Raw genomic sequence first — 26,646 nt, forward strand, 5'->3', positions numbered from 1 at the left:
TCTCTGAAGTGTTGGTGGCGTAACTCCACCCATGCCTTTTTACACACCAATTTTTGGATTATTATTTCTTGTAACATGCAATTTCTTGATTATTATTTGTTGTAAAATGCTGAATTTCCAGCTTTCTGGAGAAAAACAGTGAAAAAAAATGTCTGCATCATCGACTACTGCTGCTGATCACTCAGTAAAGAAGAGAAAAACGTCATCAAATTTTGATGGATCATTGGAAGTGTTTGAAAATGATCAGAATGAAAAGTTGATCGATGAAATTTCCGATGCATTGCATAGATTGTCCCTCCAGAAGCAAACTGAGGAAATGATCAAGAAATTGGTAGAGCAAAAGGATCAAAGTGTTCTTATTGTTGCTGGTAGTGGTGATGAGACCAGTGATAAATTGGAAACACTCCAGAAAATGCAACAGGAAGAGATGGTTGTGCTGAAAGTTGGTGGTATGTTATTGTTGTTTGATGATGATGATTTGAATAATTTCATGATTTTAATTTGATATGATGACAGGTAAATTCTTTTATACAACAATGAAAACCTTGATGGGTGAAAGAGGTAATACTCAAGTTCAAACAAAGAAAATTATTATTGCTGATAAAGTTGGTAAAGCAACTGGTGCTGGAAAGAAGGGAGGAGAAGATGAAGAAGAAATGGAAGAAGGAGGTGGTGATGAAATGGAAGATGAAGGACCAAAAGAAGACGGTATCTCATCACTTGAATATGTTTGTGCTCAAGATAACTTGTTTAAAGTCATGTTTGATTCTGGTTTTGGTATTGAAAGAGATGAAGCAAACAAGTCTGCAATTTCATTCCCTGACAGAAATCCAGATTATTTCGAATATATTTTAGAACATTTGAGACAAGGTGGTAAAGTTAAATCTTTGGGTATTGAAAAGTTGAATGCTGACGAATTGGAAAATATTTTAGAAGAATCAAGATATTTTGCAACTGAAAAGTTATCAGAATATATATTATTCTTACTTGACAAGTATCACAAATATGATTCAAATTTATCTAATTATGCTGAAATTGAAGAAATTTTGAATGATTCTGTACAAAATTTGAAAAAGGTTGAAATTCCACTCGAACAAATTCAACAAAGACTCAGATCATTTGAAGATTCAATCAACGAATCCAAGAAGAATGTTAGTGAATATTCCCGCAAATTGGTTGAACAATATCAAAACTTTATTTTAGGTACTGATTCAGAAAGTGATTTATCTGTCAAGATTGATATTTCAGGTCAAATTTTCACAATTCCATTCACAAGTTTGAGAAAGTATGAGAATTTCCTCCTCTCAAAGTACATCTTATCACCAAGCTTTTGTTTAAATGAAAATGGTTGTGTATTTATTGATAGAAATCCAAAGTTATTTGCCCTTATTCATGGTTACATTATCAGTGGTGGTAAATTTAATCATTTCCCAAAGAATCTTTCACAAGAAAAGAAACTTCAATTGAAACAAGAAGCTGAATTCTATGGTTTGACAACACTTGTTCAAGAATATCTTGATCCACTTCGTTATCCAGTTGAAAAGATTGGTAAAGATAACATTGAATTGAAAGAAACTGAAGATAAATTGAGAGAAATCTTTGCAAAGGAAAGAGAATCACCATTGTTGAATGACCCATACCTTTTATTATCACCTCTCTTCCAAAATTTAGAAGAAATTAAGAATCAAGAAAAGTATAGAATTGATATTGGTCACTGTCCAAAATTATTAGATTTAACAGATAAGACTAGATATTCTAGACAAGTTTCTAAACCAAGACTTGTTAATAATTTGAATGGTTTCAAATTGAATTGGCATAGATTCACTCAAGGTGCTTTGGATGGTCTTGATTGGAATAATGTTTTTGCTGCTGGTGGTGGTATTCTTGGTTGTTGTTTGAAAGATGATAATTTTGATAATAATACTGCAGTATCAACAATTTATCCAACTTCTGTTAATGAAAGAACTGAAACAAATACTTCAAGAGCAGTATCAGTCATTGATGATGAAAATGATGAAAATGAAGCTGCTGATTTTGGTTTTTGGAGAAGATTCTCAAAAAAGGCAACAACTAAATCTACAGGTGAAGAAGGAGAGGAAGAAGAACCAAAACAAAAGCAAGAAGATGTTATTAAGTATCCAATTGGTAGATTCCACAATTTGGATTCCATGGGCAATTCATCACTGTATAGTCAGTATAGATCTGTTTCTTATGCTTCTCGAGATCAAAGAAGAGCTCGTATCTCTGAAAAAGCAAACTCATTCTTTAACACAGAGGCAAACAAGGAAAATATTCGTTTTATACCAGATCCTAACATTCCTGCCCCATTTAAGAAATCAGATATCGATCTATTTCTGTATGCTTTGAGCGAAGAAGAAGCTGAAGAAAAGATTAAGCATATTTATCAAACTATCAAGAAGAATATGGGCAGAAGATTATTAATGAATTATGCTGGAGATAGCTTGAGCTCTAAAAGTAGATATTTTGGCAGACGTAACAATAATAATAAGGAAGAGAAAAATACTCTCTTTGAAGATGGTATTATTAGAACTGAACAATCTACAGGTGTAAATGATGATGTTCTGGTTGTTAGAACTAAATTTGCTGTCACATTCTATTGTTACAAACTCAGACCAATTCAAGTTGTTTTGAGAATTTACAAATCACCTGCAGAAGTTTTGTTAGGTTTTGATATTGATTGTGCAACTATGGGTTTTGATGGAAATCAAGTTTGGTCAAGTGCAAGAGCAAGAAGAGCTTTAATGTATCATACTAATCTTGTTGATGTTGATAGACAATCTACAACTTATGAATATAGATTATACAAGTACAGTAAGAGAGGTTTCTCTGTTTCAATTCCAGGTTATGATACTGCTAAAGTTCAGAATCAATTGTTACAATATCCACGTAGATTTCAATTCATTTCAACTGAATATTTATTGCACGGTTTAGCAAGACTTATTGGCTTTGATAATTCTTGTCGTGCCAAGGATCCAAAACATATTTTAGGTATTTATGATCGTGATTTGGATGTAGCTCAATTAAAAGAGGAAAACAAGGCCCTCATCCTTTCTGGTGAATTGAATGTCAAGTCAGATTATCTTGATTTGAATGTTATCAAATCATACAAGTATCCTCCAAGCTTTATCTTTGAAACTTTGGAAAAGACACGCAATATTGTATCTATTATTAATTTAAAGACAGAAGAACCTTCAAAGCCACTGACAGCAATGACTTGGAGACAAAAACATGAGCAAAGAAGAAAGGCAAGAAAAGAATTCAGAAGAAACGAAAGTGTTAAATTTGATAGTAGATTGAAAAATAATAGTACAGATATCAAAATGGAAAGAGATCCAGATTGGAAACCTCACTTTATTTATTCTTTGAATGATATTGATACTATTCTCAATAGTGAAAAGTTTGATTCCAGACTCTCCAAGAAACTTCAATTCCTTACAGTTGATCCAGGAACTCAGAAAATTGGTTCCTTCCATCCTAAGGATATTAACTTTTATAGAGATGCCTATCAACCAATTCCATTCACAAAATTGCCAGTTTTAAAGGAAATTAAGGCAAGAAGTATTTGGTTCAAGGCAATGACTGAACAACCTCCACAACAAGTTCTTGACGAAAGAGAAAAACAAAAAAAGGAAAATCCAAACAAATACGGTTATTATGGCCACCATAAGGATTACACTAAGGATCCATTCGAAGAAAGATATCAACAATTCTCAATGTCTAGACCAAATCCAAGTCCAACAACCAGATATGACAAGTGGATTCAAGAAGAAATTTGGTTTGAAACATTCACACCAGAAGAAAGCAACAAGATTGAACAAGAGTTTAGAAAGTTTATTGTTTATGGAAATCCTGAAAGTTTTGCAATTTCACCTTCTGAAATTATTGATTTCTCATATTGGAAACTATTCCACGATAGTAATCATCCAACCAATCCAAATAGTGTTATTACCTTGCATAGAAAGAGCTTTTACGAATATCGTGACTATCGTAATGATGACAGAGAAGAGGAAGTTGTTGGCATTGCAACACTTTCCTACAGGTCTTTCTATTAAAATTCCCAAATTAAAGAATTTAATCTAATATGGTTAAATAGAGATATTAAATTATCAAAACGGAACTAATTTATTCGAAAACGCTTACTCTATTCAACCTCTTAAGATAAGGAAAGGCCTTTCTGCACACGCTTTTATCTAAATAAATTGAATTTGTGAAATCAATCTCACAAAGTCTTTTCATATTTCCACTTTTCATGAATTCTCTAAAACTAGACTCGGTAATGTTCGTTCTGCAGAGTTTCAAAACTTTTAAGTTTACAAGGGAGCTTTGACTCAAGTATAAAAGACCTTTGGCATAGATTTGATTTCCAGAAAAGTTAATTTGTGTTAAATTTTCTAAATATGGAGAATTGGAAATGAATTTCATACTCAAATCAGTTATTACAAATATATTATTAGTAGAAACATAAGTAATAGATCTCAAACTGGAAGCATATGGAGAGGTCGATATTGTCGATATCCCGTCATCTGTCACCTCATTTTCTGAAACATCGAGTATGGCAAGTTTTGGAGCTATTCCACTAAATAATTGAATAATTTCCGTATCATCAATTCCACAACAAGTCAGATTCAAGTTTGTTAAATTTGGAGCATTGTTTTGGAACCAGGATATTGAAAGATTATTATGTGAAGCATCCAAACTTGTTAAATTAGGAAATAAATTTAAAGATATTAATTCCCAGCTCATTTTGTCGCTAATTCCACAATTGGACATGTTAAGAGTTCTCAATGAGGTCAATTTACAGACATCTCCTAATGATTTTGAGAATGGTCGATTTTCAAGGTTTAAATAAGTGAGAGATGGCATATTCCACTTGTCTATTGATTCTAATGTACTCAAATTCGTATACCCTTCCAAATTCAACGATTCAAGTGTTGACAATGTTCCGATCAGATTCAATTGAGCTGCTTCAATATTACAACATGATAAATTCAATGATTTCAATCCAGTTGGACCAAATTTAACAAAATTATAATACCAATTATTAGAAATATGAAGACCACTCAAATTCAACCTTGTCAAATGTTTCAATTCGGCAATATTCGTATAAATATCATTCGTTATTTGACTATTATTTCTCAAACTCAAACTAGTCAATTGCTTCAACGAACAAACTTCCTCCAAATCTTTCAACCCCAACCTTCCAATAACTATATGCAAACTAGTAAGTTTCGTCCAATTATTTTCCACAAACAATCCCTTCACTCCATCATTTACATTTTTCAAAGTCAAACTCTGAATATTACGAAACGATCCACCACTCGCACACTCATAGATTGCCTTCTTTTGATTGATCGATGGGATTAGTTTAAAATCCAACACGAGAGAGCGAACATTCTCGCTCACCCATTCGTAAAAGTTTCGGCAGAGGAGTGAGATGGATTTTTTCAAGGTTTTTGTATCGAGAAATAAAAAGATGTGATGATGGAATAGTTCGGGTGGGAGTAGCAGGTGATTTGCTGGTTCGTGTGTTGTCATTTTTTTTTGTAAAGTTTTTGTGAGGTGTTTAGTCTTGTTTCGTCCAAGATCAAAATTGAAAAAAACACAATTTCCAATGTAATCAAATGAAATTGTTTATTTGATTTTCATATTGTCATGTAATATCACCCTTTCGAATAATTTACAACATATCATTCATCTTCTTTCCAGGACTAATCTCATTAACAGTCAATCCACCTTGAGGATTTTCAATAACCTTCAAATGAATGTACTCCTCATCGCCTACCTTAATTTTCATCTTGTGCAAAATTCCATTTACAACCTGAGTAGTATGTTCAATGAGTTCAAAGTTCTTGTAGGTCATGCTAGTTTGCTTCTCGACCATTGGTTTGACAATGAAGGCCATTTGAGAGGCTTCCATGGTTGGGGTGTGATGCTTGTTGTGTTGTCCTACTTCGATCATTTTCAGAATCTGTTGTTGTGTTTCTTGTATATATGTATTCGAAACTTGTGTTTTTTTTTTGATTGTGGAAAGGGATGAATGAGTGCAGGTTATTTATTGTAGATTTTGGTATATTCCTGATTGGGTCTACCTTTTTAACTCTCAAATCGTTCCAGAATTGTTCTTTGTAAAGTCACAAGATCAGTTTACAATAACAATAATATCTGAAAAGATTTTTTATAATATAGAATACAAACTCATCACCATTATCCTTTTTTCAAAAACATTTCAATTAATTGTTAAGGTATATTAAGATAAATAAGAAAACAAAATAATACTTGAATAAATAATTTATTGTGCGCGCAGTGAGGGATTTTAATGGAAAGAAGCAAAGACGGTGGTATTGGTGGAGAAACCATTAGAAACGAGGAGATTTTCAATGGAGGAATCAAACCATTCTCTACCATATTGGAGATCTGGGCAACCAGACAAGAACATGAAAATCAAAGGAATGATAGACAATGTTAAAGTAGCATTCAATACAAACTTTAACACTGGATACTTCTTTCTGATACTTCTATCAGTGAGGAAGAAGAATGAAATAAACCATGGAACGAAGAAGAAGAAGAAAAGAAGCCAATTGACCCAAATGTGAGGTGGGAATGGAATCAAATAGTAACCTTCACTGAATTTGAAGTAAACTAAAATTTCAGTAAAGATGATACCAATAGCAATCCATGTGTTGGCACCAATTCTCTTAGTGTTTGGATCACTGATAAATTGGTAATATTCCCTAATGGCAGGCATACCAAGACAGAACCAAATCAAGAGACGGTAAATGTTAAGCTTGTTTGGTGGTGGAACCCAGAGGACATACTTGAGGAAGAAGGCATTAAGGTCAACAATGTTCATGGCCAAAATAATCAGACAAAAGTATAAAAAGTGTTTAGCATCATCAAAGATATGCCAGTTATAGGATGTCCAGTTGAATGGGGTGAATTGTTGAACAATTCTCTTGATTTTTCCAGATGTAGTATCAATCTTGGTGACACCAATCCACAATGGATATTTTCTCATCTTTAAATAATCACAAATCCACAATCCGATAATAATACCAAGATTATTACAAATCAAAACATCGAGGACAATGTGATCCCACCAACATTCTTTAAAGTTTGGCAACCAGTGTTGGAAGGTAATTTCCATAATTTCAAAGAACAAGGAAAGACACCAACAAAGCTTCAAATCACGGAAAAGCAAAGCCTTAGCAATATATCCTAGAATGTGAGCTAAAATGAATTCATCATAAACAGTATCATAAACATTCTTGAAATAAGATATTGGATCATCAGGAGTGTAAATGGCACAACTATTTGCATAGTCTCTTTCTGGAAGTGGTTGACCCAATGATGGATCCAAATATTTCATGAATTGTCTGGCATCATCTTTAGTTTGGAACATTAAGAACACTAAAAAGAGAAGATAAACAATTCCGATACCAGTGATAAGCCTCCAAAAAGCTGGATGAGGTCTCATAAGTATACTATCACGTAATTGAACAACACAATAAACCAAGAATAATCCAACCATTCCCATTATTCCTCTCTTTACATTTTGTTCCGTACTTATAGCATCATGACGAATGAAAGAGTAATAAAACATTACAGCAAATGAAGCCACAAGAATAGTAATAGTGTGTGGTTTGTAAAAGGCATCAATAAATTCTTCCTTTGGTGTTTTTTCTCCACTAGGCAAATTATCTGCACTCACACTTGTAGTCAAAGTTGATGAAGGACTACTCGTATCAAGGTCGGGAATGTTCTTCCTCTTTCGAAGTTCCTGTGTAGTCATATTTTCTCAGGGAACAAATTAATCTTCTATACAAATTTAAAATCCTAGGATGATTCTTGTTATCTAGTACTGCTTTGTTTGCCAAGATATATTCTTCTTTGTTATGATATTATTATTAAAATCTCGTTTCCGCCAACACAAAACTTGGTACTGTGATGAATGTTAAAATCCTCTGCTTCTACGAACGGACACAATTTTTTTCTGTTGTTCTCAAAAGCAAATTCGTTGTGGAGCAAAAATTCCCTCCAAAAAATTATAGTTCTTTCCCGCCTCTCAAAAAGTTAATGAGGATAACAGAAGCAAGATTTTGAAGAGGAAATAAGAAAATTAAGAACACAACTTCGGAATGAATTGAAGTTATTTTCTTTGAGATAATATTAATATAATAAATCTGATATCAGAGGTTTAAATGATGGCCATCATAAAGGCATCAAAAAAAGTGGTCCAATTAGAAGTCATTAAGAGAGGTGAACAAATGAACATGAACGAAATTTACGTAAATTTCCTATCTATTATTAAAAATTATTTTGAAGTTGTTGTAATATGATAATACTCCAATACAAATAATTCGAATTAACGTTGAAGATAAATATTGATGGTTCAAAGCTACGGAATTTTAGACCAGAAAAGAGAATCTTCCATTTTCAATGGAAAAGTAGTCGTTGAAGTGTTTTTGATAATACGAGGGCATTGAAGAATTACAAAATTTGCATTGAAAAGGAATTTAATATTTTGTAAACTACATTGAATTGATATTCAACAATAGCAATTAAGGAATTATTCCAAATATTGTAAAATATTTGAATTAAAAATTAGAAATTAAAAAAAAATGCAAAAATCATCAGTTGCCAAATTTTGTGTTGGCATGGTCACTTCTCCAGTACAAAAAGCCGAATTTATTGCTCAAGCCTTGCTGAAGGATAAGCTCGTAGCCTGTGTAAATATTGTTCCACAGGTGAAGAGTATGTATTGGTGGGAAGATAAAATTTGTACCGATGAAGAGGCATTGTTAATTTTGAAAACTCAGGTTGATCTGAAATCACAAGTTGTGGATTGTGTAAAAAAGAATCATGAATATAAAGTGCCAGAGGTGATTTTTATGGATATTATGGATGGGAATGAAGATTATTTGGATTGGATTAGAAAATCAACAATTATCGGAAAGAAGTTGGAAATACAAAATTCATCTACAAATGAAAATACTATAATTGATAAACCTGCTGCTGTATCTTCCACGTTTAAATGTACTAAATGCCAGAGCACTCAGTGTACTTATTACCAATTGCAAACTAGATCATCTGATGAACCTATGACAACTTTTATTACTTGCCTAAATTGTGGAAATAGATGGAAACAATAATTTTATTATAATTAAATAATATTGGAAAACAACAATTTAACAGGATGTAACAAAATTGGCTAGGTTAAATTTCTTTGAAATCTTGCCAATCTTGATCTTCACTTTCAGTAACGAATTGATAAAAGATTCTTTTGCCAATATTAATTATTAAAAGTCTTTTCGGATCTGGATTATTTTCGAGTTCATAATTGAGGATTTGGTACTGAGCTTCTTGGAATATCATGGATATAGGTTCGAAATAGTAAGTCTGTGGAGTATACCCTCTCACATACTCAACAGGGAATGGAAGTTTTTGGTTCTTGTAAACACTGGCCAATCTAGCAACTGACCATTTTTGCAAAATATCAGAGAGGGAAGTATTATCCACAACTTTTAACATCTGATCAAGTGGACTCTTATTTTCTCTCCTCTGGAATAGTATTCTCTCACCAAGAGTTTCACTCTCAATGCCACTAAATCTCTCTTTGGAGAATGAAACATATCCAATGTGAATATGCTTAAATTCAACAATGGTATTCAAACATTCGATAAATAAATCAACATAGCCATTTCTATTTGTTTCAATATTGAGAGCTAATTTTTCTGTAGAGGATGGTGAGCTTCTTAATTGTTTATCCATAAAGGTTGGATGATTTTTCAAAATTCTATTCAATTCATAATTGAGCATGAATTTCAAAGATGATTCTCTAAATTCTGCAAAATCTCTCGTATGGAGAGTGTCTATTCCATTCAATTTAATAATTTGTAAAGCTTGTCGTATAACTAACTCTGTTTCGTCCAATTCAATTCGTTCATTTAAATAAATATTCACACGATCCACAGTGATTATTCTATTATTCGATTCATTTCCCTCATCACATGGCGTATCTAAAATTTCAATTTTTAAATAATTTTTAATTTCCTTCTGATTAATATTATTCATTTTCCTATTCAAATATTCGACAATATCCGCTCCTCTTGTTTCCATCATGAAATTCAAATAATCATCATCCGATTTGATCAGAGCACAATATTGATTAGATATTATTTGCAAGATAACCTTCTCATTAAATAAATTACACAATAGCATTTTGCACTCCGAACCATTTCTTTGAATCGCAAAATCCTGCCCCTCATCATTCGAAAGCATTTTTTTCTGATTTCGACTTTTAAAAAAATGCCTTTACATGACCGCCCTCCTGATCCAATAAATTGTCTGCAGCTGACTAACAGGATTCTTGTGTTAGAACAAGCAGTCGATTCATATCGGATTGAAAATATTCGTCTTCAAAAATACATGGAAACTATGCAAAAGATTTACGACAAAATAATGTTTAATCCGAGTTTGTACAAGACAAAGATGTAAAGGTTAAAGTTGATAATATTAATCAAGAAGATACTTCTACCACTAACATTTCTACTGATTCATTTAAAAAACCTACTTCAGAAATCCAAAATATTAAGTCAACTCCCCAAAATAGAAATCAACAAATTCATTCCATTACTAGTAATATTAAACCAAAATATGAATGTAGTAAGAACCCTATTGAGCAAAATACCAAACTACAACTTACTCCATATTTGGATATGGTGAAGTATCACCCTATAAAAGCTCAACCAAGTATCAAACAAACTATAGCAAAACAAATCAAAATGAAACGCTCAATTTCATTCTATGGTAAAAAACCAGTCAAGCAAAATAAGAAATTCGATTTGACACATTCACTTAATATTATCTGCTATGAAAGAATTAATAACAAATTCATGGAACAAATAATGGACATCTTTGGGGAATTTGCCACCATTAAAATAAGACCCCAAACTAGTAATGTCATTAATCTTCATTGCAATAGTAATGACAATTATATTCTTTGCAAAGATATGCTTGATAGTGTACACAATGATTTAATATTGAAATTCTTCCCATCACCTGCTGTATTCGAGCATAGCTTGTACGCTCTAACTCACTCTACACACATATATTCACAACACATTGATATGATTAAATCACTAATCAAACACTCAGTTAATAACGATAATACTATACTTATCTCCCAAATGTATACAAACCAATCACATGGTAAATATATAATTAGAGTTTCATACGAAAACGAAGATGTGTGCGAAGTTATTAGAAAGAAGCTTAATTTAACTAATTACAAATCTGTTGAACAATTGCGTAATGAAACTCCTACTAATGTTTCAGAATGTTTATTTCCACCTACCTTTACAAACAAGGAAATCATCGATGGTGTTACTCGTGCATACGAACGCATTAAAAAAGATTTCAATACTAACCAATGCATGATAACTGAATCCAAAAACAAATCCAATACCACTACCTTTAAATTATGTAAAGTCGTCCATTCAAATATTGACGAAATGAATCTATTTATTGACAAGAAAATTGTTCTCAATACCAAACAAAACATTACTGATGGAACCAGTTACTGTTTCGTACCATCTATTAAACAATTAGATGAAATAATTGAAAGAAAACAAAAACAATATCCATTTCTAACTAACTCTAAATTACCGGAAGTAACTAATCCTATGATCAATCCTATACAATCTAACGATAATACCAGTTCAACCACTAATTCTGTAGTTACTCCTACTATTAATACAACAACCAATCTATTTGAAACTAGACTATCTAATATTGAAACTGAACTGCGTGATTTTAAGAAAGCATTAGCTGATACAATGGAACTTATTGACAAAATCTCCCATTATATAAATAATAGTACTAATAATTCTATTATGCAAGATGATGAAGAATCAAAAAGCTCATCATCTTGTACTCTTTCTAAATGAGTAATTATAGTAATTTACGACTAGCGTGTTACAATGTAAACGGCCTGTATAAACATGCTAGTAAGAAATCGGTTACACCAGAAGTGAAATCAATGTGTCTTCATCATAAAATACACATGATTTCGTTAACCGAAACTCATTTAAATACTCCTGATCTAGAATATAAAGTTAAAAATTCAGGAACAGGCTATATATTATTTAACTCCTTAATGAATACAACGAAAGGAAAAAAAGGGACGGCTGTTATGCACTTCCTTAACAACCCTCACAAGAGAAATATTACTAATATCAATCTAATTCCAGGTGTTCTTCAATGGACACGATTCGAAAGCAAAGGTATACCAATTAATATTTTCACTCCATATCTTAGTGGAAGAGTTGATGATAAAGAAAATGATGTTGAAGCCATGAACAGTATAACAAATGCAGTACTGACATGTAGAGATGAACATGTCATAATTAATGGAGATCTTAATATCAATACCATTAATCCTTCAAACGGTAGAGATAAAGAATGGTGCTGGCTATTTAATCTACTCCAACTAACAGAATATAAGACTAATAATAAGACTTACATTAGAAGACAACAGAATAGAATCACCACTTCAAGATTAGACCACATTTTCGTGTCTAAAGATATTAAGGTTATCAAAGAAGAACTCCTTCCACCGCTCACAAGTAATGATCACATCCCTTTTTACATTGATATTGAATTCAAATCACATTTAAATTGGAGATCATATATTGGTAAGAAGAAAAGAGAAGAAATGATCAAAGAGATAAATACGTCAAATGCCAATACATTTCAAGAATTAAATGCAGAAATACAAAACAACATTGCAAAATATGGAACCAAAGTTGACAGACTTGGTGGTAGCATTATTTCCTCCATATTTAAAGGTAAAATTCGTAAATTAGAAAATAAGATTATGGGTAAATTAGAAGACCCAAATGTTGGACTTAATGAAATATCAGAACTACAAACAATTCTTAAAGAGACTCACATCCAATCATGTAAAGAAATCAAAGAACAATTAACTGACAAATATAACAATAGTCACGCCTCCCACATGTATCAATTTGATAGAAAACTGCATTCTAAAGAAATTATCTGGAAAGAATTGCCATTTGGAGAACAAGAAATTTTAGATTATTTTTCCAAAAAGTTTACAACCTCCAATCAAACACCAACCTTTATGCCAAGTCCATCCACTATCACTTCAGGTCCTAGAGATATAGGTCGGATTTCATATAGAGATGTAAAAGAAACCATTAAAAGAATGAAATCGAATACACCAGGACAAGACGAAATTTCATTAGATATCATCAAGGGCTTAAAATTAGAGAAATTAGCTTTAATAGTTGAAGAGTTTAACAAATGTTTAACACAAGGAGATATCCCCCAAGAATGGAAACACGGTTGGGTTAAACTGATTCCAAAGCGAGAAGTTAAAACATTAGGAGATATTAGACCCATCACAATACTACCAATATTTTATAGAATCCTTTTCAATTTAATCGCCCACAAATTATGTGAATGGGCTAGCTCTCAGATTAATATGAGACAACAGGCCTTCATAAATAATAGAAATACAATGAACCATGGAATAGTACTTTCCTCCCTGGCCTTGAAAACTAGACGAAGAACATTTATATTAGTCAACCTTGACATTGAAGGTGCCTACGACGCAGTGGAGATGCCGGTTATTAGGATGGCCCTTAATCATTGTAAATTCCCAACACCACTAACTGATTTTATAATTAATGCATACAGCAATCACAGTTTACAATTAGAAATTGACAAACATCTATCAAATAACTTCACAAAAACACGAGGAATTCCTCAAGGTTGCCCATTAGCACCTCTTATTTACGATTGTATTACACAACTCATAATAGACAAAGCAATAGACCAATGGCAACTACCAATAGAACCATCTGAATTGAATGCAAACGAAATTGGTCTTTGTTGTTTCGCTGACGATATGAATATAGTATGCGACAGATTCACAAATTATAATGGAAGACTAGATAACATCGACGACTGGTTATCTCAATTGCTTTTCAAATTAAATGCAAAAAAGTCAATTGCCACTCTCCTTCCCACAAAAAGCAAAATCATACCAAAAATCAAACAAGTGCCAATTCCCATTCAGAAAAATCTTAGAGTTCTCGGACACTACCCTTGGGAAGATAAATTGGTCAAAGAAGATATTGAAAGCAAGATAGCTAAATTCAATGAATCACTGAAATATTTCCCAATACTCAAACTTCAACCCCATAATTTAAGACAAGTCCTTCATGCTAAAGTGATTAGTTTATTTACACATCTATCCAAACTTAATGTCATTCCTCCATCACTGGTATCAAGAATAGATATTTGCATTAGAAATGTACTCAGAACAAAGTTAAAACTAGACAGAACCACCAAAACAGCTTTTTTCCACCTACCATTAGAAGAAGGTGGACTCGGTGTTCCCTCAATTGAAGAATTTACAGACAGACTTAATTTAAGAACTCTCTCCTTAATAGCAAATTCCAATAACAAGTTAGTTCAGAAAGCTTTTAAATTTGGAATTAGTCATACCAATGATAATAGTAATAACATTTTCATTCAATGGATGTCAATACTTCAGAAATATAATTTAGATTTCAAAAAGAATCATACCAAATTCAGATTAAAGAAAGTGAATGAAACCAATAGATGCTTTATTATCCATACAGACGGATCCAAGCTTGCAGGTAAAACAGGTATGGGTATTAATATATATGAATCCGGTGGAAGGTTATCACCTTGTAAAAGCCTTTCACTCCGTATCAATAATGAATACTCTAATAATGTTGCAGAAATAGGAGCAATTATCACTGCAATGAAACTACTTCCAAATGGAACAACCGCTAGAATACACACAGATAGCAAAGTTGCAATAGATGTCCTATCCAGAAAATACAAAGGAAACTTTCTCCCTTTCAAAACTGAATTTTTCAATATCCAAAAAGAAAAGAATATTTCAGTTTATATAATCAAAGTTAAAGGACATGAAGATAAGGAAAATATAATAGTAGATCGCCTTGCGAAAGATGGAACTGAAAGAGATAAGATCTTTGATATCAAATCCTTACTAACCAACCAATATTTACTTATGAAAAACGATATTGTGATCTTTGATTGCAAAAGAATGACTGTAAATCGCCAACTTAAGGAGATGCACGAAGCAATTGATAGTAATCCCAACTTTATTCCAAACCAAAGCTGGTCATCAATTAATGTAGCCTACCTCAAGTCACGACTGTCACCTAAAACCAAATATCAAATTTGGCGAAACGCTTCAAATTCTCATATCAAATATACACAGAAGAAAGATGAATTGAATCCAACCTGCTCAGATTGTAATTGTCCCTCAAATTTAGAACATTACATACATGAATGCCCCAGACTAGACAATCAAAGAAGATATTGTCAAAATAGATTAACAGAAATACTTGATAGACCTGAGTGTTCACTCTCCCCTATCCAAGAAATTCCTTTCCAATACTCATATGTGCTATATTTCCATCACTCAGGCATAACCTTTTTTGAGAATGAATATATAGATAAGATCCCCAACCATAACGTCTTAAAGAAATGGCCAGAGATCCAAGCTGCTATTTCCAAATTTATTGGAAGAGCCTTCCTTATTTATCAAATTGATTCAAAACCTATTTACAAACGAAGTGAGAAATAGAATCTGAATAGATTCGCCAAAATGCATTAAAAGATTTTTTTCTGATTTCTTTTTTTCACTGGAAAGTGGTGTTGATTGTTTCTTGTTAGAACTAATAAGAGATTGCATACTGATGAAGTGAACATTCAAAACTCTTCAAAAAATAACATAAGAGTTCTTAATATATCAAGCGTATTGATATGATTCTTAGAGCAATAATACACAATGATAATACTAATTCCACCATTTTAATAAGTGAAAGTTGGGCATGATTTATTTCAATCAATTCATTTTCCTTAATCTAACAACTTTCCAATTTTCTTTTTTGAAAATTGAATTAGAAACAATATTTTGCATTCCAACGTACAACCTCCATGTACGAATGCTCAAAATGCGCTCAACATTCACTTGAAGGTTTAAGCGTACATCATCTCCCTCAGAGTGTAGGAGAAGGGAAGAAGAAGGAAAACAGGTGTCGCACTCCTAAATTTTCATCCTTAAAAAAAAATGATCAAGAAGAAGACAAGTGCTAGCAGTAAAAATCTGAGCGAGATGGCTACTGCTGCTGTTCAGAGTAATCAGTCTTCTTCATCGTCATCTTCATCATCAAATGCAGCAAATTTAGTACCACCAAGTAGTAGTAGTGGTTTGAAGCACAAGTATCATTTTAAATTTGTGGTTAGTGCTTTGGAAATCTTACCCGAAAAACCAACAACATCAAATATTAATAACAATCACATTTCATCAAAGGAAGTCAAAAAAACAACATCTATTGGTACCTTCTTTAAACAATTCACTGAATCACCAAAGATTCCTAGAACAGCATTATTGGAATGGAAACGAAATTCAAGAAAGAGAGGAAAACTTCCTGTTTGTAGATTTCAAAAATCCATTGATCAAAACAAACCAGACCACTTCATCTTTTATACAAGGGATGAAAAGGCTTTCGAATTCAATACAAGATTGACAACAACCAGTAAGTAGTAGTAATTTTAAATGGTTACAGCAACAACCATCATCCTCTTCATCATCTTCTAAAATAGCTTCTACTTCCTACGGTTACAAGGATAAATTTTTGAGAATGTCTCTTGAGCAATTGCAGGATGAAGCATTTACTGCTTCCCCAGCTTCTAAACTGCTCACATCAAAGAAGAGAATTTGTGAGGAGGAAATTAATTTGGCAGAAGCTGTATCAATGAATGCAATGGAAAGAAGTCTTGTTTTAATGGAAATTACACAAAATGGCCTTTCTCAAATCGAGTCAACAATTGCTGCTAAAAAGCTAAAAAAGAAAACAGGAATCTTTCCGATTAAGTTAGGAGGAGATGACCAAGACCAGGAAATTGTGGCCTATCTCGTTTTGAGATATACTATCAGTTGTTCAACAAACGACACCCAACCTAACCTATCAACAAGTATGGTATCTAATGACATCACTGATGATACTGAAGTGAGTATGACAGAACCAGAAGTTTCCGATGATGAAGAGGATGAAGAACCATTCAAAAGTCCTAGAATTCTAGGAACAACTCCTCGTTCAGAGTACAAGGATAATGTAAATACACCTTTCGGATCACCAAGCCAACAAGAAATTTTCCAAAAGCCAGTGGTGAATGAAGTTGAAAACAATTCACTTCAAAAAACACAAAATCAATCAAGTAACAATTTGGAATCAATTACTCAAACAAATGGTAGCACTGAAAAGAAAATTGAAACGGAACAACCAAGTATCATTGTAGAATCAAACACGAATAATACTATTGTGGAAAATGTCCAAGAATCAACAGTTAGTTCCGAAAAGATTGAAAACCCACTTGCAAAGACTGAAGATGAGGGATCTAACTTTTTCCTTCTCGATGAAGAGGAAGAGCAGGAGGAACCAAAGCAACTGGAACAATCTCCAGTTATGATAATGGAAATGCCAACAATGACAACAACAGAGGAACAAAAAATCGACCCTTCTCAACCACCATCACAAGAGCCTCAACAAGAACCAGAAGAAATTGAGGTTGTAGAACAAGTACCTGAATCAACTAGTCTTCCTATTGAAGAGAATGTCACAGAGACTGTCACACCTCAACAAGAAGAACCAGAAAAACCACAAATCACCCCTTCCCAAGTTGAAGTTGAGTCACCAAAGAAAGATAGTATGATTGTAGTGCAGAAGGAACCTGAAGAATCTCAATCATTCTTAGATTTGAGTGATGAAGAAGAAGAAGAAGAAACCAAACCTGAACAAATTAACGAGCCAATTAGTGTAAATACAACTCAATCAATCAGTTCAACAGTAGAGGAAGAGCCTTTGAAGGAAGAACCAGGACTTGATGAAAAACCTCTCACTATTGAGACATCAGAAAAGCAAAGTGAAGAAGAGTCTGATTTTGATATCATTCTTTCTCCATACGAAGAGTCAAATTCTACTAACGATGCTAACCTGGCCACTAATGTAGTACATAAACCAGAAGAGCAAAAACCAGTCGAAGAAACTCAACCTATTGCAGATATCAAAACTTCTGATATTGTCAATAAGGACTCGACAGAAAAGTTGCTCACCCCTGAAGATCATCATGATCATTCCTATTCTAGCGATGAAGATATGTTTACTCCTGTATATAGTTCCAACAATATTTACGAATCAAAAATTCCAGATGTTGAAGAGCCAACAATCCCAAAACCTAACAATCTTCACACCAAGATAATTGAAAGTGTTCTAAATGAAAACAAGGCAAACGAAGAGACTGAATCACTTACATCTTCAGAATACAATGAGATACAAAGAGACTATAGCGAAGCACTTATAGTACTTGATTTACAAAAGCAAAAAATTATTGAGCTGGAAAACTATTCAAATTCATTCCATCCATTGGTTGTTTCATTGATTTGGGGTTTAATTTGCTCCTTGTTGTACTCTGTTTCACAAGTAGAGGTTTCAGCCATTAGACCAATTTTGGTTGCTACATTCTACACTATAGTAGTATACTTTGGTGTACAATTAACTCGTGCCATGAAGTTCTATAGCTATGGAACTCATTTGACTAATTACCTTAAGGAAATAAGATTTTTGAAAAAATTAGAATCCATGCCAAAGAAGGATATTGGAACACTTGGCAACTATCTCAAGAAATACATTACTAGCGAAGACTTTAGATTTTTGGATGATATTTTCAGATCAGCATCTTGGGGAGCCCTCTTTGCTCTAGTAGCTCTCATCTTGAAAGCTCTATTCAGTTCGGGTGACGAACAACCAAATCTTGGAGATGATAATGCTATTTACAGATTTTTCGTTAGTGGAATTCTTTACAAGTGTTTGTACAGATCTGTAACAGAGGAATTATTTGAAAGGTTATTCTGTTTGCTGCTTTCTGTTTTTATCTTTAATGAATTCAATTTGACCATCAAGATCAAGTACATTATTGACAAGTATACAAATCCAAAGCATTCAGATCAGTTCAGAAACTTGGCCGATTTTGAAAAACAACAACCAAAGCCAATCAAATCTGGTAAGGCTGTCCTATCCCTACCTCATTATTCAAGTGTTATTCTTGCCACCATTATTTCTACAATATTTTCTATTGGACAACCGGCACGTCACACATACACAACAGATAGCTTTATTTTTGACAAGTTATTAGGATCTTTTGTTTATTCTTACATGTTTGTTGTACAAGAGAAGGTTGAATTGTGTATGGTTGCCCACTTTACCAAGAATTTGATTGATGTAATTTTCAGTTATTATTAAATATCTTTTTAATTGAAACTTTAATTTGAAACATCATAACGCACCAATGTGAAATCCCTAAACTCCGTATTTGCACTTACTTGAAGTTTACTATCATTTGGTTCCTCTGCTTTTGTGCTTATTTCCAAACTTTCACTAACAGTATACTTTCCAAACTGAGATTCGTCCTTAATCAATTGCAACAATTGTAAATCTCATCCTTGATCTTTACATTCCCCAAAAAAAGCCCTCACTCTCTCCTTATTGCACTTGTAAACAGTTCATTAACTTATTTTTCAACCCTCAACAAGCACTTTAAGAACAAAGCCAAACATACGATATTGAGTCCTCCCGTTCATTTACAACATCATACAGAAACATGAATGAACTCCACAACAACTCAAAAATATTGTGCGTTTAGATTGTTGGGCCCTGCAACCTAAATCAACAAAATCCAACTGCGCAGGAATCCGGCTTGCCAAACAGTTTAAGCAAAACACAAGAAAAAAAGCTTCATCTCTTGAATCTGCTGTTTTATCACCTTTTTCTAAATTGAAAAAAATTACGGTCACTCCCCGGAGAAGAGACTTGTGAAGAGTTTCCATCAAGTTATTGTTGTTATTGCTATCATTCAAGGCATCACTTTGTCCAGTATTATATTATTTATAAGAAGTTTTCATTTTCGAAAAATCTCTTTTGATAATCATTTTGTTATCTTCATCATCCTTAATTTATCAACTATCTAGTATTGTTATTATCTGTTCCGATATGTCTACTGGTCATAGTCCAACGAATTCATCAGAGATTGATTTGGCTGAGGCTGATCTCCATCCGATTGCATGTTTTGCTTGTAGAAAGGGACACAGGTAGGTTAACTTTACACAATAATTGATTTATTATATTCATTCTCATCATCATCTTCATTATCATCACAAATAATAGAAAATGTGATCGTCACCTTCCAGGATGCAATGAATGTAAATTGAAAGGAAAAGAATGTAAATATCCAGAACCTATGAAGAGAGGTCCTCCTAAAAACATGCAAGTCTCGTATAATAATCAACAACCAATTAATCAACAAGTACAAGGATCATCACCATCATTGTCACCAAAGAATAGACACAGTCCGTATGGTAGTACCTCGCTCAGTCCAGAAAATGTACCAAACCAACAACCAATTAATCATCAAATTGTTGATTTGTACTTTGATATTGTTAGTATTGGTTGTCCAGTTCTTCAAAGAACAACAATGTTGGGTATTTGCTCAAAGCAACCACAGGAAAATTCACAAGCAGAGGAAGTGGCAATGCTCTATGCAATTCAAGCTAACTGTTATCAAAGACTAGGTAGAAAAGAAGAAGGAAAGGAAGCATTTAGAATGTCCAGAAAGTATCTTTCCGACGTGTTTGATTTGTTGGATAATTTTCATATTGCTGCTGCATTCCTGCATCTCTCACTTTACTGTTTGGGAGAAGGTGAACACAATCAATCTAAATATTATTTGAATAGTGTTCAATTTTTCATTAATCAAAATAAGGAACGTTTGAGAGATAATGATTCATTTGTGAATTTGTCTAAGCTTGTACTATATGTTCAATTGTTACTTGAGGAAGAAGAAGCATTAACAGCCTTGGATATAGAAATTCAAAAGGAATCTCAAGGTCTCCAACAAAATCTAGTAATTACTGAGAGATATACATTGCAAGTGTATCACTTTAAGAAAATGATTGATCTATTCCTATTTGTAACACAGAATGTATCTGATGGTTTGTGTGGAAAATCGATACCACAAGCTCCACCTGTATCACCAAACGATATTGTAAAAACACACTTGGTCATGGCAAACACTCAGGCAATGCAATTCAATAGATATCACCTCGAAAATTCACCTGCAGCTAAGAGCATTACCAAGTTGATGCATCTTTTGATTATTGATGGATTAAGATTGGGAATTTTGTCAAGATCTCCAGCTCAATCAGATGAGGCAATCATAGAAACAGCTAACAGAATCACAGGATATACCACATTATCATACTTTCCTTATCTCCCTTCACATATTTATAACGTAATTAACAACGCAGCAAGAATACATCTTGCCCTCTACAAACAAATTCAAAGAGGAGAAAGACCAGATAATGGTATTGACTATTACGACATTTTAAAGAAGGATCAGAGAGCATTGCTTCTCCTTTCAGAAAGATATTCAATGGTAGAAAAGAGAGCTAAACCAATTTTGCAACAATTGAGCGAGGAAATTCTCAAGAGAGAACGACAAGTTGTACACATGCAACACATGTTTTCTGGCAACACAGGGCACGTATCAGCTGCTAATTTGCCAGCATATTTCCCTGAGGATAGAGAAGCTCTTCAAAGAATTGAACAAATTACTTCTCAAAATCCATCACTAACACAACTTCCACCATTCCCTGAAACAATGCAAAAAGATGATCCATTCGCTGCTGTAATAGAAGACGGATTTGATTTTGATATTTTCTCTAATGTTCCACAAACTGAAAACTTTTATACTGACCCTCAGTTGCAACTGTTGTAAATAAATTCGAATAAATTTTAAGACATTAACTTTCAATTCACACCTTACAATGGAAATTGTAAACAAAACTGTTATTTAGGAGTTGAACATCTATGGAGTTAAAATTAGATTTGATTTTCAAGATTAAAAAAATGATTACAGGCACCATATTGGCAAGAAGTGGAAAAACAAGACTCTATTACACACCAAAAACACAATCTCCAAAGAGAGATCTCAACACTTTCACACCTTACAATGGAGGTTGTTCAAAACATAGAAAGAAATCTTCAACCAATCAAGAATATTCTTCGGGAGGAGAACGGTTCGATTCTAATTTTTCTGAATTGAATGAAAATTCAAAATGTAAAAATCATGATATGTGTGCAGAGCCAGTATTGATAAATTCGAGCTCAAAATTTAATACAGTTAAGGGTTTGAATAAATTGGAATGGTGCAGAGCAAAGCATGAGGAGAATTATAAGATTCGGGTGGATAAGCGAAATACAAGAAATCATAAAAAGTGGTATCGAAATCATCCAGAAGGAGGTTTTTGTCAGAAGAGAATGATTATGGATCTCCATAATACAGTGGAATAGGAAGTTCTTCAATTCATCAAAACCCATAGTTGCACAATTCAGATCAACATAGAACTCTTGACAAAAATACCAATCTTAGTAACTTTCTGAATACACAAAAGTGAAACGAAGATAACATGTTTAATAATATTTAAAGATTGAAAGAGATCTTGAAAGGCACCACACAACAATTAAAAATAAATTAAAAGTTTATGGGTTTAAATAGTTGGCAACTTGGTGTTAACACATTGTTGGTACAATTGCTTGGAGTAAGCAATTGGCAAAGTGTAAGTGTAGAGAGTCCATGACTTTTCCCAAACAGCAACCTTACCCTTCAAAGTAGCTTCAAAGTTGGCACTTTCCAATTTGTAAGACAAAGTGGCACACAAGTTACAAGAAGAGAAGGAGAGTTCTGGAATACCACGAGTAGTAGCAGAAGCAGAGATGGCAACAGTAGCCTTAGCCAATGGAATACCAACATCAGCAGAACCAGTAATATCAGCAACCAAAGTTGGTTCGAGAGACAATGAAGCACTGAAAGAATTCAAACAATAAGCATACTTCAAATCCTAAAATAATTAAATTATACATAAATAGTAATCACAAAAAGATTAGATAATAAAATCAATTAAAAAACATACCACTCCATAGGAAATTCCGACTCCGAAAGAGAAGGTGATAGGGACTGGACCAACTGTAATTGTGTAAGATGTCTTGATAAGATTTGGAATGGCCTTAGTCAAAATATTCTTGGTTTCACTGGTACAAGTGGTGACTGATGGCAAGAATTGCTTATCAACAAAAGTAGTAGTGAACAACTTGACAAAGACTCTATTGTTGATAGAGCTGGCATCTCTATTATTCAATTCGGCATAGGCAGAAGCAACTGGGTAAGTGTTATCGAAGAGGTTAGCTTCAGCAGCAGCACGACCAAAGAAGACAGCATCAAAAGCAGATGATTTAGAACAATCAAAGCTAGCACCACCATATACAACAAATCCAGTGTAGATATTGATACCATTAGTACCGAACTTATTTTCATAAGAGTAGAACTTGGACTTGGAGATGGTTGACAAGTCACCTTGCTTTCTGACAAAGTTGAGCATTTCGTTATTGTAAATACACATCTTTTCAGTCTTTGAGGCGGCAAGACAAGTGCTCTTAGCACCGTTCCAGTTAGCACTTTCAAAGTATGACTTGATCTTTTCAGCAACTTGTTCAACCTTGCTCTTAGCATTGGATTCTTCTTCGTTCAATTCCAAAGTAACACCTTCATCTTCAATGTCACTTTGAGTGATCATTTCAGTGGTTTGCTCGTATGATTGTTCCAATTCCTTAGCAGATTCTTCAGTACCAACAGTGTACAAGTATTGCTTGATAGCATTCTTGATCAAGTCACTTGGATTCTTCTTCAAGAGGGAGGCGAATTGTTGAACACTAGTACCATTCTTGAGCAAACCTTCTCTGTCAGTTTGAGCAGAGATGAGGGAAGCAATAACTGATTCAGAGAGCCTCTTACTCTTGATGAGTGAGTGAATCAATTCATCAACCTTGATGTCACCAACTCTCTTCTTAAGATTTTCAGTGATCATGTTCTTGATAGATTCTGGCATCTTTTCAGACAAGAGAACGCTCTTAATGATTGACAATGGAACACCCTTACCAGCATTGTTCAAAGCATGGATAGCAGTGAGGAATGATTCTTGAGAGGTAGCACCCATCAAAGCACTAATAATTTCACCAACAATTTCCTTAGTGATAGTAGCATCAGTTGATCTATCAGCAAGGTCAGCATAGGCGAGGAAAGCATTAGTCTTGGAGATGGAATGTTTGGTGGAGTTAGAGTGATGAGTCTTGAGTTGCTTGAGGAAAGTAACAACTTCCTTAGTTGGCTTCTTGATCAAAATTGAAGCATATGGATAGTTATTAGCAAGAACTGGGTGAATCTTGGAAATCTTGGCAAGCTTGTCTTGAACCTTGGTGTTATTAACAGAGGCAACCAAACTTTGAACGCTTTCAATGTATGGAATAATCTTCTTGGTGACTGGTTCAGTTGGAGAAATCTTCTTCAAAGCCAAAACACCCTTCATCAATTCAGTCATCAAAACCTTTGAGGCCTTGACTGGACTCTTTGAAACATATTGAGCAACCTTGGACAATTTCTTGTTAGTGACTGGTGAGACATCCTTAAAGTCCTTCTTAACAGATGATAAGAGCTTCTTAAGATTCTTTGGCTTGAAGGTCTTGCTAATCATCTTCTTGGCATCCTTTCTATCTTGCTTGGTCATACCGAAAGTCTTGATAATAATGAATTGTGGCTTAACAGCAACAGATCCCTTAGCAACATTGAAGAATTTGGAGATAATCTTTGGAAGATCGGCCTTCTTCTTCTTAATAACCTTATTCAACTTGAGAGAGCTGATGTGGAGAGTTTGAACTTGATCCTTATTCTTGGTAACAAACTTCTTCTTCTTTCCAGTTTCCTTTTCGAATTTCTTGAAAGATGGAAGAGCTGGTCTCTTACCCATAGTGATTCTAGTACCCATCAAGGCTCTAGTGATCAAACCCTTCTTGTTAATCTTGACAAGGTGGCTTCCTTCATAACCAATAGTTCTCTTCTTTGGAGAAATCTTCTTAAAGTCCTTTTCAGAGAATTTTTGAATAACTTGAGTAACCTTCTTCTTTGGTGATTTAGTCTTATTGAACTTTTGAGTGTAGGCAGAACCGAAACCATCAGTTTGCTTTCTTTGAACTCTCTTAGTTTCAGTAGTCAAAACTCTAACTAAACCCTTCTTAATACTCTTCAACCAGAATGGTTCTCTCTTGTGGAAAATCATCTTGGAAACTTGACCAGTCTTGCTACGAACAATAGCCAATGGATACTTATTCATGGCCTTGGTCAAATTTCTTCTCTTTTGAAGAGTTCTATATTTCTTATTGAACCAAAAGTTGACATCCTTCTTACCCAAATTACCATACTTCTTCATTCCTTGGAATTGGAGGTATTGAACAGATGGGAAAGAAACAGCAATAAGATTCTTCTTGGTTGTTGATCCAGCACATGTCAAAGTCATCTTACCCATCAAGGTATTTTCTTGTGAAGAACCATTCTTGATAGCAGAAACAGATTGAAGATGTGGTTTAGTTCCCAAAAGAGTAGAGGCTTTAAAATTATAAACCATTTCATGATCAGTTGGACACAAAACTGACACAATCTTTGACTTGGTCTTGGCATCGGTGGTAATCTTGACTGGATTATGTTTTTGTTGTTGTTGTAGTATCCTCAACAATGGTATTATTATTATTATTGGAAGCAATAGATGTAATAGCAGCAACTTCTTCATCGGTTGGAGTTGGGCTAGAATGAACAATTGCGATGGAAAGGGACAAGGCAAGAAGAGCCATCATCATCATGACGATGATTCCCTTCTTTTCGAAACTCTTAGAACGCAGCATCTTTGTGATGTAATGAGTGTACTCAACCAAAGAGAGAGGGAATTTTTTTCAAAGATACTTTTTTTAATGAGCGCTGGGTGTTCTGCTTGGCTTGACGGAAGTTCTAGGCAAAAGAAGCAACGATTGGGAAGTAATCAGAGCTAAAATAATCGTGACTTTTCATTATTGTAATCAGGTGGAAAAACGAAGTGGCAACCTGGAGTTTGATATTTGTGTTGATATTTTTGAGATTATTAGAAGGGATGTTGTGGTTGGAGTTGGTTGGGAAAATGAGTAGTGTAACCTTGTAATGATTTTTTGAATTTTGATTTAAGGAATGAATTTGGTTGAGTTTGACATTTGGCAGATGTTTGTCATATTGTAATCCTATGACTAAATATTAATATTTTCATTATCAATACTTCATTACCCTCAAAAAAGTCAACACATCATCACCTCTAAACTTTTTTTCACAATGGCAGCTGCCAAATGCCTCAATCTGCCAATTATTTTTACCAAATTGCCCACGCTCATCTCATAATGGCATTTGGGCGACTCAAAAAACCGCTCATTAGCAGCAACGTGTCATCAACTCGGACTTGCAGAGAGGACTTGAGATGAAATTGTCTTGTTTCACCTCATAACTCGAACGAACAATTTTTCAAAAAAAAACAAGTCAAAGTACTCAAAGTTCTTTTCACTTGCCAGGAGAAAAAAA

The 26,646-nt window shown here is 33.7% G+C and overlaps 10 protein-coding genes across 10 annotated transcripts; 7 read left to right on the forward strand and 3 right to left on the reverse strand.

Annotated features, from left to right (window-relative positions):
• Nucleotides 1-148: 148 nt before the first annotated feature.
• On the forward strand, nt 149-4,090 carry NAEGRDRAFT_82111 (uncharacterized protein; the record flags this gene model as incomplete). Its single annotated transcript, XM_002669475.1, has 2 exons — nt 149-449; nt 517-4,090. The coding sequence occupies 2 exons, from the start codon at nt 149-151 to the stop codon at nt 4,071-4,073; spliced, it is 3,858 nt and encodes a 1,285-aa protein (XP_002669521.1). The 3' UTR covers nt 4,074-4,090.
• A 33-nt stretch (nt 4,091-4,123) lies between these two features.
• Nucleotides 4,124-5,562, reverse strand: NAEGRDRAFT_82112 (leucine rich repeat domain protein). The gene has a single exon (XM_002669518.1). It carries the CDS (start codon nt 5,554-5,556, stop codon nt 4,144-4,146), a length of 1,413 nt encoding a protein of 470 aa, XP_002669564.1. The 5' UTR covers nt 5,557-5,562; the 3' UTR covers nt 4,124-4,143.
• A 733-nt stretch (nt 5,563-6,295) lies between these two features.
• On the reverse strand, nt 6,296-7,996 carry NAEGRDRAFT_82113 (phosphatidylserine synthase). The gene has a single exon (XM_002669519.1). It carries the CDS (start codon nt 7,808-7,810, stop codon nt 6,335-6,337), a length of 1,476 nt encoding a protein of 491 aa, XP_002669565.1. The 5' UTR covers nt 7,811-7,996; the 3' UTR covers nt 6,296-6,334.
• Nucleotides 7,997-8,639: 643 nt separating this feature from the next.
• NAEGRDRAFT_82114 (uncharacterized protein) lies at nt 8,640-9,308 on the forward strand (the record flags this gene model as incomplete). The annotated part of the gene is made up of 1 exon (XM_002669476.1): nt 8,640-9,308. One exon carries the CDS (start codon nt 8,640-8,642, stop codon nt 9,168-9,170), a length of 531 nt encoding a protein of 176 aa, XP_002669522.1. The 3' UTR covers nt 9,171-9,308.
• Nucleotides 9,309-10,802: 1,494 nt separating this feature from the next.
• NAEGRDRAFT_75497 (uncharacterized protein) lies at nt 10,803-11,966 on the forward strand (the record flags this gene model as incomplete). The annotated part of the gene is made up of 1 exon (XM_002669477.1): nt 10,803-11,966. One exon carries the CDS (start codon nt 10,803-10,805, stop codon nt 11,964-11,966), a length of 1,164 nt encoding a protein of 387 aa, XP_002669523.1.
• A 245-nt stretch (nt 11,967-12,211) lies between these two features.
• NAEGRDRAFT_54134 (uncharacterized protein) lies at nt 12,212-15,691 on the forward strand (the record flags this gene model as incomplete). The annotated part of the gene is made up of 2 exons (XM_002669478.1): nt 12,212-13,385; nt 14,424-15,691. 2 exons carry the CDS (start codon nt 12,212-12,214, stop codon nt 15,689-15,691), a joined length of 2,442 nt encoding a protein of 813 aa, XP_002669524.1.
• A 486-nt stretch (nt 15,692-16,177) lies between these two features.
• On the forward strand, nt 16,178-19,424 carry NAEGRDRAFT_82116 (uncharacterized protein; the record flags this gene model as incomplete). The annotated part of the gene is made up of 2 exons (XM_002669479.1): nt 16,178-16,646; nt 16,714-19,424. 2 exons carry the CDS (start codon nt 16,178-16,180, stop codon nt 19,407-19,409), a joined length of 3,165 nt encoding a protein of 1,054 aa, XP_002669525.1. The 3' UTR covers nt 19,410-19,424.
• A 524-nt stretch (nt 19,425-19,948) lies between these two features.
• Nucleotides 19,949-21,973, forward strand: NAEGRDRAFT_82117 (uncharacterized protein). The gene is made up of 2 exons (XM_002669480.1): nt 19,949-20,254; nt 20,331-21,973. The coding sequence occupies exons 1-2, from the start codon at nt 20,157-20,159 to the stop codon at nt 21,937-21,939; spliced, it is 1,707 nt and encodes a 568-aa protein (XP_002669526.1). The 5' UTR covers nt 19,949-20,156; the 3' UTR covers nt 21,940-21,973.
• Nucleotides 21,974-22,070: 97 nt separating this feature from the next.
• NAEGRDRAFT_75501 (uncharacterized protein) lies at nt 22,071-22,514 on the forward strand (the record flags this gene model as incomplete). Its single annotated transcript, XM_002669481.1, has 1 exon — nt 22,071-22,514. One exon carries the CDS (start codon nt 22,071-22,073, stop codon nt 22,512-22,514), a length of 444 nt encoding a protein of 147 aa, XP_002669527.1.
• Nucleotides 22,515-22,684: 170 nt separating this feature from the next.
• NAEGRDRAFT_82118 (uncharacterized protein) lies at nt 22,685-25,981 on the reverse strand. The gene is made up of 3 exons (XM_002669520.1): nt 25,782-25,981; nt 23,135-25,738; nt 22,685-23,062 (listed from the first exon to the last, which is right to left on the reverse strand). Exons 1-3 carry the CDS (start codon nt 25,947-25,949, stop codon nt 22,712-22,714), a joined length of 3,123 nt encoding a protein of 1,040 aa, XP_002669566.1. The 5' UTR covers nt 25,950-25,981; the 3' UTR covers nt 22,685-22,711.
• Nucleotides 25,982-26,646: the final 665 nt, after the last annotated feature.

This window comes from Naegleria gruberi (assembly GCF_000004985.1).
Source record: "Naegleria gruberi genomic scaffold NAEGRscaffold_81, whole genome shotgun sequence".
In the NCBI taxonomy this organism is placed as follows: Eukaryota; Heterolobosea; class Eutetramitea; order Acrasida; family Naegleriidae; genus Naegleria; species Naegleria gruberi.